General features: G+C 51.3%; 1 protein-coding gene across 2 annotated transcripts in view; it reads left to right on the forward strand.

The window, feature by feature from the left end:
* The window catches only part of ADISSP (adipose secreted signaling protein), a 161,262-nt gene that overhangs the window by 49,495 nt on the left and 99,765 nt on the right, over positions 1-12,002 (forward strand). For both annotated transcript variants that reach the window (XM_054029817.1, XM_054029816.1), the window contains one exon: positions 11,698-11,840. In XM_054029817.1, the coding sequence (XP_053885792.1) occupies positions 11,698-11,840 (143 nt within the window). The remainder of the gene's footprint in view (positions 1-11,697; positions 11,841-12,002) is intronic.

Below are 12,002 nucleotides of genomic sequence, written 5' to 3' on the forward strand. Positions count from 1 at the left end.
AATTTTAGCTGTTCTTCCCTTGCTTTTTTTTGACTTGGAGCCTAAGTCTGGCAACCCTCTCCTCAGCAGCCAGCCGCTCCATAAGATCCCTCTGAGCCCTTTCCTCTCTGTTAACAGCTTCTTTTTCTAATTCAGCATTCCTTTCCTTAGCTGCGTTCTCCAGCTGGCCAAGGCTTGCCTGTCTCTCATTTGAATTTCTGCCCGTTTCTGTTCATGTTCGAACTGCAGGCTGTCTCAAACTCAAGGCTTGCAGTTTCATTGCTTCTGCTGATGCTTTTTGGCTTATGGTCACTGATCGTTAACCAGCAAAACTTTCAATCCCAAAATTCAAATGTGGATAGCGTGGGGTTCTGAGCCAAAGATCAGTTGACCTGGTGATGTGGATCCTAGCACGACTACGCCACTGTGACGATGCTGCCCTGGGTGGGATGCTTCTGAGAGGATCAATTCAGGACAAATTGCTTCAAGCAGGGCAGTTAGAGCCCAAGGCTGGGGTTTCTCCACTTCTAAGGCACCAAACCAGCCAGACAGAGAGGACTTTGGTCTCACCCCACTGGCTAACCACAAGTCACACAAGCAATTCCCGTAGACACTCCAGTTTCCCAGTATCACCACCAGTGCCACTCGTTATGGGGACAAATGGTTATGAAAACCAATACCCCAGTAAAAGAAAAAGGTTCTCCTGATCCCAAAGGACCAAGCCCCAGTCCCAGGTCAGTACACAAGTCAGATCTTACCCACAAATCACGCTGTTGCCAATCCTTTAGAATCTAAAATCTAAAGGTTTATTCATAAAAAGAAAGAAATATAGATGAGAGCTAGAATTGGTTAAATGGAATCAATTCCATACAGTAATGGCAAAGTTCTTGGTTCAGACTTGTAGCAGTGATGGAATAAACTGCAGGTTCAAATCAAGTCTCTGGAATACATCCCCAGCTGGGATGGGTCATCAGTCCTTTGTTCAGAGCTTCAGTTTCTAGCAAAGTTCCTCCAGAGGTCAGAAGCAGGATTGAAGACAAAATGGAGGAGTTTTCAGGGCCTTTTATATTCTCTGCCCATGGAAGGGCCCCTTTTGTTCTTACTATGGAAAATCACAACAGCAAGATGGAGTCTGGAGTCACATGGGCAAGTCACATGTCCATGCATGACTCAGGTTGCAGGCCGACGCCATTGTTTACATGTTAGTTTGAATGTTCCCAGGAAAGTTCAGATGTGAATTGGCATCTCCCAAAGTTCATTGTCATTTAAGTGTTTCTTGATTGGGCACTTACTGAGAATAGTCCTTTCTCAAGAAGCTGACCAAATGCTTTACTGAGGCTACTTAGAATCAAATACATTTGAGATACAAGTACGTAGCCCATATTCTTAACATCAAATACAAAAATGATACACACATACAGCTAGCATAATTATAACCAGCAAATCATAACCTCTTCATAGACACCTCACACGACAACCTTTGTACATTATTTGCTGCAAATATATAACAGTGGTTGCCACAATGATCTATACGGTCACAGTTTATGTCAATAACGTCACACCATCAATCCAGTCTATTGCCTGCTATGATTGGCTGACATGGGCGGGCGTGGCTGAGCGGCTGGAAATAACCTTGCGCGTTCTTCAAAAGGGCTTCCCAGTCTGATGCCGGACAAAGCCGTGTCCGGTTTTGTGTCAGTCCTGGATGGGGGCAAACCTTAGAAAAGCAGGGCTGTCCGGTTTAATACCACACAAGTGACGTGCCTGGACCCATCAGAAAGAAGCCAAAAAGGTGAGGAATGCGCAGTTTGTTCTCCTTTGTTCCAGGGGCCTGGAAGCAAGAGGAAGACCAAAGACAGGGTAGGCCCACTGCTTAGTGAAGAGGGAGAAACAGTAACAGGAAACTTGGAAATGGCAGAGATGCTTAATGACTTCTTTGTTTCGGTCTTCACCGAGAAGTCTGAAGGAATGCCTAACATAGTGAATGCTAATGGGAAGGGGGTAGGTTTAGCGGATAAAATAAAAAAAGAACAAGTTAAAAATCACTTAGAAAAGTTAGATGCCTGCAAGTCACCCGGGCCTGATGAAATGCATCCTAGAATACTCAAGGAGCTAATAGAGGAGGTATCTGAGCCTCTAGCTATTATCTTTGGAAAGTCATGGGAGACGGGAGAGATTCCAGAAGACTGGAAAAGGGCAAATATAGTGCCCATCTATAAAAAGGGAAATAAAAACAACCCAGGTAACTACAGACCAGTTAGTTTAACTTCTGTGCCAGGGAAGATAATGGAGCAAGTAATTAAGGAAATCATCTGCAAACACTTGGAAGGTGGTAAGGTGATAGGGAACAGCCAGCATGGATTTGTGAAGAACAAATCATGTCAAACCAATCTGATAGCTTTCTTTGATAGGATAACGAGCCTTGTGGATAAGGGTGAAGCGGTGGATGTGGTATACCTAGACTTTAGTAAGGCATTTGATACGGTCTCGCATGATATTCTTATCGATAAACTAGGCAAATACAAATTAGATGGGGCTACTATAAGGTGGGTGCATAACTGGCTGGATAACCGTACTCAGAGAGTTGTAATTAATGGTTCCCAATCCTGCTGGAAAGGCGTAACGAGTGGGGTTCCGCAGGGGTCTGTTTTGGGACCGGCTCCGTTCAATATCTTCATCAACGACTTAGATATTGGCATAGAAAGTACGCTTATTAAGTTTGCGGATGATACCAAACTGGGAGGGATTGCAACTACTTTGGAGGACAGGGTCATAATTCAAAATGATCTGGACAAATTGGAGAAATGGTCTGAGGTAAACAGGATGAAGTTTAACAAAGACAAATGCAAAGTGCTCCACTTAGGAAGGAAAAATCAATTTCACACATACAGAATGGGAAAAGACTGTCTAGGAAGGAGTACAGCAGAAAGGGATCTAGGGGTTATAGTGGACCACAAGCTAAATATGAGTCAACAGTGTGATGCTGTTGCAAAAAAAGCAAACATGATTCTGGGATGCATTAACAGGTGTGTTGTGAGCAAGACACGAGAAGTCATTCTTCCGCTCTACTCTGCTCTGGTTAGGCCTCAGCTGGAGTATTGTGTCCAGTTCTGGGCGCCGCATTTTAAAAAAGATGTGGAGAAATTGGAAAGGGTCCAAAGAAGAGCAACAAGAATGATTAAAGGTCTTGAGAACATGACCTATGAAGGAAGGCTGAAAGAACTGGGTTTGTTTAGTTTGGAAAAGAGAAGACTGAGAGGGGACATGATAGCAGTTTTCAGGTATCTAAAAGAGTGTCATAAGGAGGAGGGAGAGAACTTGTTCACCTTAGCCTCTAAGGATAGAACCAGAAACAATGGGTTTAAACTGCAGCAAGGGAGATCTAGGTTGGACATTAGGAAAAAGTTCCTAACTGTCAGGGTGGTTAAACACTGGAATAAATTGCCTAGGGAGGTTGTGGAATCTCCGTCTCTGGAGATATTTAAGAGTAGGTTAGAAAAATGTCTATCAGGGATGGTCTAGACAGTATTTGGTCCTGCCATGCGGGCAGGGGACTGGACTCGATGACCTCTCGAGGTCCCTTCCAGTCCTATAATCTATGAATCTATGAAGTCCTTTGCTTTAATAGCGCCGCCTCAAAATCCCGTCCGGTGCTGCCCGGATTTGTGGCTGGAGGAGAGGTGGCAGGTGGGAAGCCAGGAATGCAGAGCAGGGCCCCAGCGAGTGAAAGGGCAGTGGGCAGAGGTTTGTGTTCGAAAACAGAAGCCCAGCCCTGGTAATGACAGGGGGAGGGGAAGGCAGGAAGTGTGGGCTCAGGTTTCCACATTAATTCACTGCTGCTTTCCTGTTTGTTAAGAGTCACGATTGAGCTATCTTTAGAGAGCATCTGTTCCACGAGGGCTCTGATACCGTCCTCGTCACCAGAGCATCTGAGTACGTTAAACCCAGAGACTAACGTTAGTTACATGTGGCTCGTTCTCTCGCTCTTATCCTGGCTCCCAGGGGGAGAACTGTGTGTGCTGGGCAGTGTTTTGTTTTGCTAGGGTCTTGTTTTGATGTGTAAACGTCCACATTGCTCTGTGTGGATGGAAGAGACGGCAGGGCGGGAGAGAGTGCCTGGCATGTGGAGCGGGAGGTGGGCGTGCGACAGTCCTTCGTTCATTTCACAGGCTCGGACCAGCCCTGAGAAAGTTCCATCTCCTCCACAGACGAGCTTTCCCCTTATTGTGGACATTGCCATGGGGCTAGAGGAGCGAAGGTGTCGACCGTGATCTTCATCCCGGGGCTTTAGGCTGTTTTAGATCCCCAGGCAGTGGAGTGCCTTGGCGTGACTCGGTTTTCTATGGGCAGCCAGGGTAGGGAGCGGCAGACAGGCGTGCCCAAGGAGCTGTGCTGCTAGTGTTCTGTATGAGCTGGACTTTCCGAAGTGCTGCAGGTTTCATGTCTAGCGATCTCTGTAAGTCACCCCGGTTACCCCTCTGCCTTAGCCAAAGAGGAATTGGTTGGTGCTAAACTGTGTGACAGCTGCCCGCCCTCCAGTCTGTTAGCCAGCCAAACAAACCCTTCGGACTCTGCCAGTCCGGACTCGGCCTTGCAGGATAACCCTTGGTGAACGTCAGTGCCCAAATTCTCCAGAAACGTCTCCGTGCACCAGGCAGCTCCTGTCGCTGGCTGCCCGCGGAAATCAAGGGCGCTGTTTCCAGAGACCGATTCCACACCAGCTCACCGGCTCAGCTGAGGTGCCCACCTCACTCGATAGATCAGCACGGAGGTGAAGTGAGAATAAACCAAAAATGAGTTTGTGAATAAAGAACAGAGAGATCTGACTGATGCCACGCTGAGAGAATAGAAACACACAATGAAACAAAAGTGTAATACGCTTTCTAGTGACTAAAACGGAACAGGTTACAATCCTTGTCGAAGGCAGTTTTCTCACCGACAGCCACTTCTTAGCATCACCAGCACACATGGCCGAGGAGCCACCATTCATAGTGGTCCAGAGCGCTGACCCCTTTGTTCCCTCAGTGCTGGATAGCCAACAAGTCGTCTTATTGTTTTTGTCTTTGTTCTCAATCCTGTGTCTCCCATGCTGATTTCACATCCTCGGGGTTGTTTGCGCCTCCTGTTTACCTCTGATGCAAATGAACCGACCATTGTTTCTGACATCACCATGCTCAATTTACATTAGGCGCAGGGAGATAATGATCCTCTGTCTTGTCTGGAAGAAAACCTGATCATCCCTTTGATTAACAGACTGTAAAACATCAGTAAGTATCCATAATTCCTTCTAATGTTAATACACAGAGTTCACCATGATATTAATCATCGGTGTGTCACCAGCTTTCATTTGATATCTCACACGGCATCCTTACAGATAAGTGTCATGATAGCAGCGTGGTAGGTGTAGTGAGTTTGTCAGGTGTGATGGGTGTAGCTGTTACATGGTAGTGAAACCTTTGCCATTGGGCATTAAGGGGCTCTTGGGGTCACAATATTGCATTGCTGGAGAGTCCATCTGGGAGGTGACAAAGGTGTGACTTAGGCCTAGTCTTCACTTACCGGCTGGTCCGGCGGCACGCCATCGATGTTCTGGGATCGATTTATCGCGTCTGGTTAAGACGCGATAAATCGATCCCGGATCGATCCCGGAAGTGCTCACAATCGACGCCGGTACTCCAGCTCGCCGAGAGGAGTACGCGGCGTCGACGGGGGAGACTTCCGGCCGCGTCTGGACCGCGGTAAGTCCGGAGTAAGGTACTTCGAATTCAGCTACGTTATTAACGTAGCTGAATTTGCGTACCTTAGTCCGAAGTCCGGACTAAGTGTAGACCAGCCCTAACTGAGGCCAGGTCTTTGTCCTCCACAATGGGATGGAGTTTCCTAGCAACCAGTGATGTTAGCAGCATCCATCTTTTTATGTGAGAGCTCAGCGTCAGCAGGGAATCCAAGAGTACTCCTAGACTATGGACTGAATTGACCATTTGTCAGGGGTAACTTAAATGACTTACTGTTACGCAGGGTGGCTGGGGTCCTGGGCAAGGTAGGGGGGCGGCTCTGGGCCCCCAGAAGGGGTGGGGCTGGGGCCAAAATCCCCCAGCCAGCCCTTTAGTGCTGCCTGACCCACTGCTACACTGGGGTTCCGGCGGCGATTTAAAGGGTCCCGGGCTCCTGGCAGCAGCCGGCGTTCCCGGGCCCCACCGCTGCTACACCGGGGTTCCGGTGCAGCTCCGGCCGCTGTAGAGGTGGCGATTTAAAGGGCCCAGGGCTCCGACTGCAGGTGCGGTGGCGGCAGCAGCAAACGAGAGCCGCGGGCCCTTTAAATCGCCACCTCTACAACGGCAGCGGCCGGAGCTGCGGGCCCTTTAACTCGCTGGGCCATGGGGCAACTGCCCCTTCTCCCCGCCCCCCCCCCCAAGCAGTGGCCCTGCCGGTACGGTCAGCACTTCCTTACCGATACACCGGGCCGGACTGGCTTACTTTCACCTCTGCCAATTGTGGATGTGAACTTTCCACCAAAGGAGACTGTGCTGTGGCAGCAGACGCCTCAAAGTACTTTCAAAGTACCTTCACCTCTATCTGGCTTCACCCAGCGGATCTCCTCCAGGCACTGGGCCGGGCTGGTGGCCATGTGTGGTGAAGGAGAGGTGGAGCTGTGTCTCCTCTGCATATTGCTGGCACTGACCCGTTCACCTCCTGGCTGCACATCGATGTTGAATAGGACCAGAGAGAGAATTGATCCCTGTGCGACTCCCCAGAGGAGGGGTCCATCGATGGAGGTGCAGATTCCCATCTCTCCTCAGGAACGACTCAAACCATTCAGTGCCTTACCCTGGGCCCTGCCACCACAGCAGTATCCCACGGGTTACGGTGTCGAATGCTGCAGAGGGGCCCAGGGGGATGGAAATGGACGCCTGCCCTCTGTCCACTGACAGATCATCGTCAGAACCACTAACGTGGTTCCAGTCCCATGTCCTGGCCTGAATCCAGTTTGTGCCAGGTCTAGGCTAGTGGTGTCACTTAGAGGGGCTTGTAGGCGGCCTATGGCTGCCTCTGTGAGTTTGCTCAGGAATGGAGCTTCAACAGCAGGTGGCTGTTGGCTAGAGCCGATGTGCCCAGGGTTGGTCAGGCTATTGCGTGTTTGGAGGAGGAAAGGACGATTCCTGCCCTGAGCCAGGTGTGGGCTGGTCCAGCCAGGAGTGGCCTCCAAGGCTCCTGACTCCCACCAGCCAGGAGGGGCAGGGCTGGAGTCACAGCTCTTGGGTCAAGTGTCCTCAGGACGTTCTGGACATTGTAAAGGAGTGAGTGGGCCAAGCTCTGGGACTGCAGGGGGCTGGTAGGTGGATCCAGGCTGTCGGACAGGCCTTCCCGAACATGTGTGATCGTTTCAGCACGGTCGCCTGATCGCTCTGTGCAGTGCTTGGTGCTCTGTTCTGGTGCAGGCTGGAGGCACGCAGGATTGGCGAAGGGTTCACCACCCTGACTTGTTCCTCGGGGCGGGACACGTCTGTGTCAGTGGAGGCTGCTAGGCAGGTTCTCTTGGCCTGTAATCCAGCCTCAGCGTAGGCTTGGTGGGACCCATTAGGTTTCGTCCTGTGTGTAGCAGCCTTTGTTTTCTGCCATCGGCGCTCGAGTTTCCAGCCCCTTTCTTCATCTGGCGCCGGGAGTCGGGAGGGAGGAGCTGCTGGGGTCTTCGCTTCACCAAGTCCTCAACTTGTCCTGTGGGGGGAACGCTGCTTTGCTGTGGCTTTTGGATTTGGTGGGGTCTGTGTGGTCGAATCAGAAACGCGGGGCTCTCGTTGCCTGGGAGCTGGGAGAGCTCTGGCCCACTGCTGTAGGGCTTGTCTACACTACAGAATTGGATAGACGTAAGTTAGATCGACCTACTGCTGCCACAACAATTAAATCAGCTGTTGGTGTCCACACTGCCCTCCTTCTGCCGGTGGTGCACGTCCTCACTAGGAGCGCTTGCACCGATGGAAGTGGGGCATTGTGGGGCACTGACAGCTGGAGTGTGGGCGGAGTGACAGCCGTCCGTAGGTCACAGCTGGAGTTCCCTGCACCCGGAGCAACAGCCAGAGCCGGGGCTGAAATGTGAAATAATAACTGACAAGAATGTCAATTTCACTGCTGATATTGTCCCTGCTGCGAAATTGAGCCCCTGTTGGGCTTACAGCTTGGGCTGTCAGCGCCGGGGATAGGGGGCTCCAGCTGTCAGCCCAGTGCAGGGCCGACAGACAACAGGCCATGTAAGTAATGTAGTGTCTGTCTACACGGACACTGTGTCACCCTAACTACGTCAGTCTAAGCACTATGGCTTTCATTGGCGGGAGTACCATCGTAGTGCAGACGCTGACAGCATTAGGTCAACATAAGCTGCCTGTTGTGTAGACCAGGCCTTAGTGAGGGGCTGGTCTGCTCAGGGCAGTGGCTGGATTGCGATCTCCTTGATATTGATAGCAGAACTGAAGAGCAAGGCCTGGGCATGACAGGCTGGGTGGGCTGGACCAGGGGCCACCTGTGAACGTCCGAGGGAGGGGAGCGAGGGGAGGAGATCTGGGGCTTTTGCATCTGCAGCCTCGTTGACCTGAATGCTGAAATCTCCCAGGATGGCTGGTCTGGGTATTTCCTAGCCATCTCCGAGAAGGCTCCTTCGTGAGCTCGTTAGCTTGGGGTCTGTAAATGAGCATAAAATCTGTTAGCTTTGGCCCTGGTTTCTGCTGTCAGAGGAATGAATTCGAATGACTTTGTCTTACCCCAGCCACCTCTTTTTGGAATGGATGTTTGCAGAGGAGAGTAATGCAGTGCCGCTTGTCCTGTCTGGAGCTGCGATGGACCGAGTATCCTGGGGGGCCGAGCTGGGCAAGCACAGGGCTAGGGCGGCCGGCCGTCAGGGCTTGGTGATGCAGGGCGTGGGCTTCGTCACTGATGGGGCCGTGTATCATTCGTCGGCAGTGGATCTTGCATTGGTCAGTATCCGTCTTGGTTCCGGTTGCCATGTGCTCCCTGCGTCAGGCTCGTGCCTGCGTGGTGCTCCTGCGTAGCATACGGCCGATAATGTCTGGTACTTGGCTTCTGATGCCTGTTCTGCACAGTCTGATTTGGACTCTGATAGGTGAAGTAACGGCTTGTGCCATGGGGATGCGCTGAGTGGAGGAACGGGAAAGGCAGGTGTGTTAGCCCCTGTTGGCACTGGGAGTGGGCAGAGCTGGAGCAGTCTGTCCCTGGAGCCGCAGTGGGCGTGCTGGAAGGACAGCAGCAACGATGGTGACAATCCCACCAGGTAGGGTGGGGCAGGGTGGAGGATCCGGGTTCCTTCCCCGTAAGAGGCTTCCTTCCTGTGCATCAGAGCACTCCCTCTTTGTTGGAGCAGAGGCCTGATTTCTTTGTTTGCGTCATTCGGAATCGGCGCTGGTGTCCTGCCGTGCCGGGATCCCCAGCCGATGTAAATCCAGGCCGCTCTATTGAACCCAGAAGAGCTGCCCTGACTGCCCCCAGCAGGAGATTCGGTCCTAGGACCGCGTGTCCTTTTGCAGTAAATGGCTCGGCGTGGTGTTTTAATAACGAAACAAATGCTTCTTTTTACAACTGGTGATTACACAGCTGGGCTTAATTGCGAGTGTGGGCTTTGTGGGGAGACTGTTTCATTTGGCAAAAGCCGGCTTTGGCAAAAGCAGCCCGCAGAGCAAAGCGCTGATGGATTAGCGCTAATACCATTGACAGAGCTGTGTGGGTTCTCTGCCTTTCAAAGGCTTTGTTACTCCCTTTGTAGCAGGAGAACAATAACGGCCAATGTCCTTTGAGGAACACAGGTTTCCAGGGAAAAGGGCTGTGATTTAAGGCTCTTTTGCAAGTTTCACAGTTTCCTTTCACAATGGTCCGACTTGAGCCTTCCTGCCTGTTTTGGTTTTTGAGCGAGAGTGATGAAGCCGCGTGGATTTTAAGGTTAGACGGGACCGTTTTGACCATCTCGTCTGACCTGCATGGCACAGGCGAGAGAACCTCCGCCCACGGATTTGGGCAGTGGAGGGAACTGTTCTTTGCTACTACTTGTTTGTTTCCTTAACATCCCCTCCTGGGATAGCTCCGTTGTAAGCTTCTGGGGGCAGGGATGGTCTCTGCTACTTTTCCATATAGCACAGAGAAGACCCGATCTTTGACTGGGGTCCCCGAGGCGCTGCTAGAATAGAACTAAGTGAACATTACAGAGCCCGGTAACTTGTGGCTTAGCTAGAAAATACCTTCTGGAGCGACAGCCCATCTCTATGTAAAGACTCCAGGTGGTGGTGGTTTAACCACTTCCTCTGGGTAACTAAAGAGTGGTTCCATCACATCAGGCAACAAAATTGTATGGGCCAGTTGATGACTTGGCTTCCCATGTGGCACTAACCAGCCCGGCTCAGCTCCCCCAGTTCCGGTGCTGGTATAAAACAGGGCATCAGCACTTTGACCACTGTGTTCTCTGGACCTGATCTGTGGGGTGGGAAGCAATGCAGTGGGATTATACTACTAATATAATAAATAATATATGGAGATATACCTATCTCCTAGAACTGGAAGGGACCTTGAAAGGTCATCAAGTCCAGCCCCCTGCCTTCACTTGCAGGACCAATTTTTTTGCCCCAGATCCCTAAATGGCCCCCTCAAGGGTTGAACTCACAACCCTGGGTTTAGCGGGCCAATGCTCAAACCACTGAGCTATCCCTCCCCCCCCACTTGCGCTGGTACGGATGCAGCCTTGTACTGCCGGCAATTTGTGGATACTGGGCAATCTCCTTTGAGCTGGGTGCAAAGCGCCCTGAACTGAGGAGTTGGGTCTCGGACAAACCAGTGACTGTCTCCGCCCATAGCCAAGCCACTGCAGTTCTGCTGGGCTGTATCTGCAGAGGCTGCATGCCGAGGAGCCAGGAAGGAATTGGGGGCTGGGGAGAGTCCCTCTTTCTAGGCCTGTGGTGAGACCCCCCTCTGCTGTTGGGCACCTCCAGGAAGAGGTAGATGCAGGAAGTTGTGGGAAAAGTGGAGGAAGTTCAGAGAAGAAGAAAAAATGATCCGGGTGCTAGAGGGACCCGCAAGGAAAGATTAAGAGCTGAGTCTTCACAGCTCAGTTAAGCAGTGAGTAAGAGAGTGGGACGTAGTGTTGTGCCTAGCTCATGTACCTGGGAAGGAGAGAGATTGCTTAGAATGGGTTCGGGGGCTGGGGTTCTAATTCGGAGTGACAGGAGCAATGGAAAACCTGGGTGGCATATCAAGAATCTATTTCTGGTCATGGGGGCGGGGAGGGCACCTAAATCTAGGCACCAATTTATGGTGATTCAGCGATGCTGAGCACCCCGAATTCCTGCTGAAGCTGAGGGGAGTTGCAGGCGCGCAGTACCAGGAAGAAAAATCGGGCCTTTTCTTTTTAAATGTCTAATTTTAGGGACCCAGCTTGGCGAAAGTGCTTCACTAGGACTTGCCCTATGCATCGATTCTGCTGGGACTTGCAGGGTCACGGTGTAATTCTCCTAATAAATCAGTGCTGAGTCAAGCCCCTACATCCCACTGCAAGACCCCATTACGATCCCCATCTGAGACTTGGGGTAAGGGAGCCAAATGCTGAAGGAGCACTCGGGCCAGGCCATCGCCTTGAGATGTGCCTCAGTGTTTCCTCTGCTTCGCGGGCTGGGGATTGTGGAAGCCCTGAGGGGAGCTAAATCATGCTTGGGTCTTCTCCCCTTGCAGGCACAAAGCCTAAAGTGGGTGGTGTCCGCTTCGCCGCCAGCCAGCCTGAGGAAGGAGCACACTCCCACGTGCACTTCGACGAGAAGCTCCATGACTCCGTGGTCATGGTCACCCAGGAGAAGGATGGCAACTTCTTGGTCAAGGTAAGAGCTGTAGAGATCAAAGGAGGTGGAGGAAGTTGAGGAGGAGAATGATGTTTGGTGGGTTAAGGGGGAGCTGAATAGCTTTGTCTCCTCTGTGGAAACTGGAACTGATGTTGGACTATGTCCTGTGTGCCAATTGCTGTAAACATTCAACTCCAAAGT

This window comes from Malaclemys terrapin, chromosome 5, assembly GCF_027887155.1.
Source record: "Malaclemys terrapin pileata isolate rMalTer1 chromosome 5, rMalTer1.hap1, whole genome shotgun sequence".
NCBI classification, from domain to species: domain Eukaryota; kingdom Metazoa; phylum Chordata; order Testudines; family Emydidae; genus Malaclemys; species Malaclemys terrapin.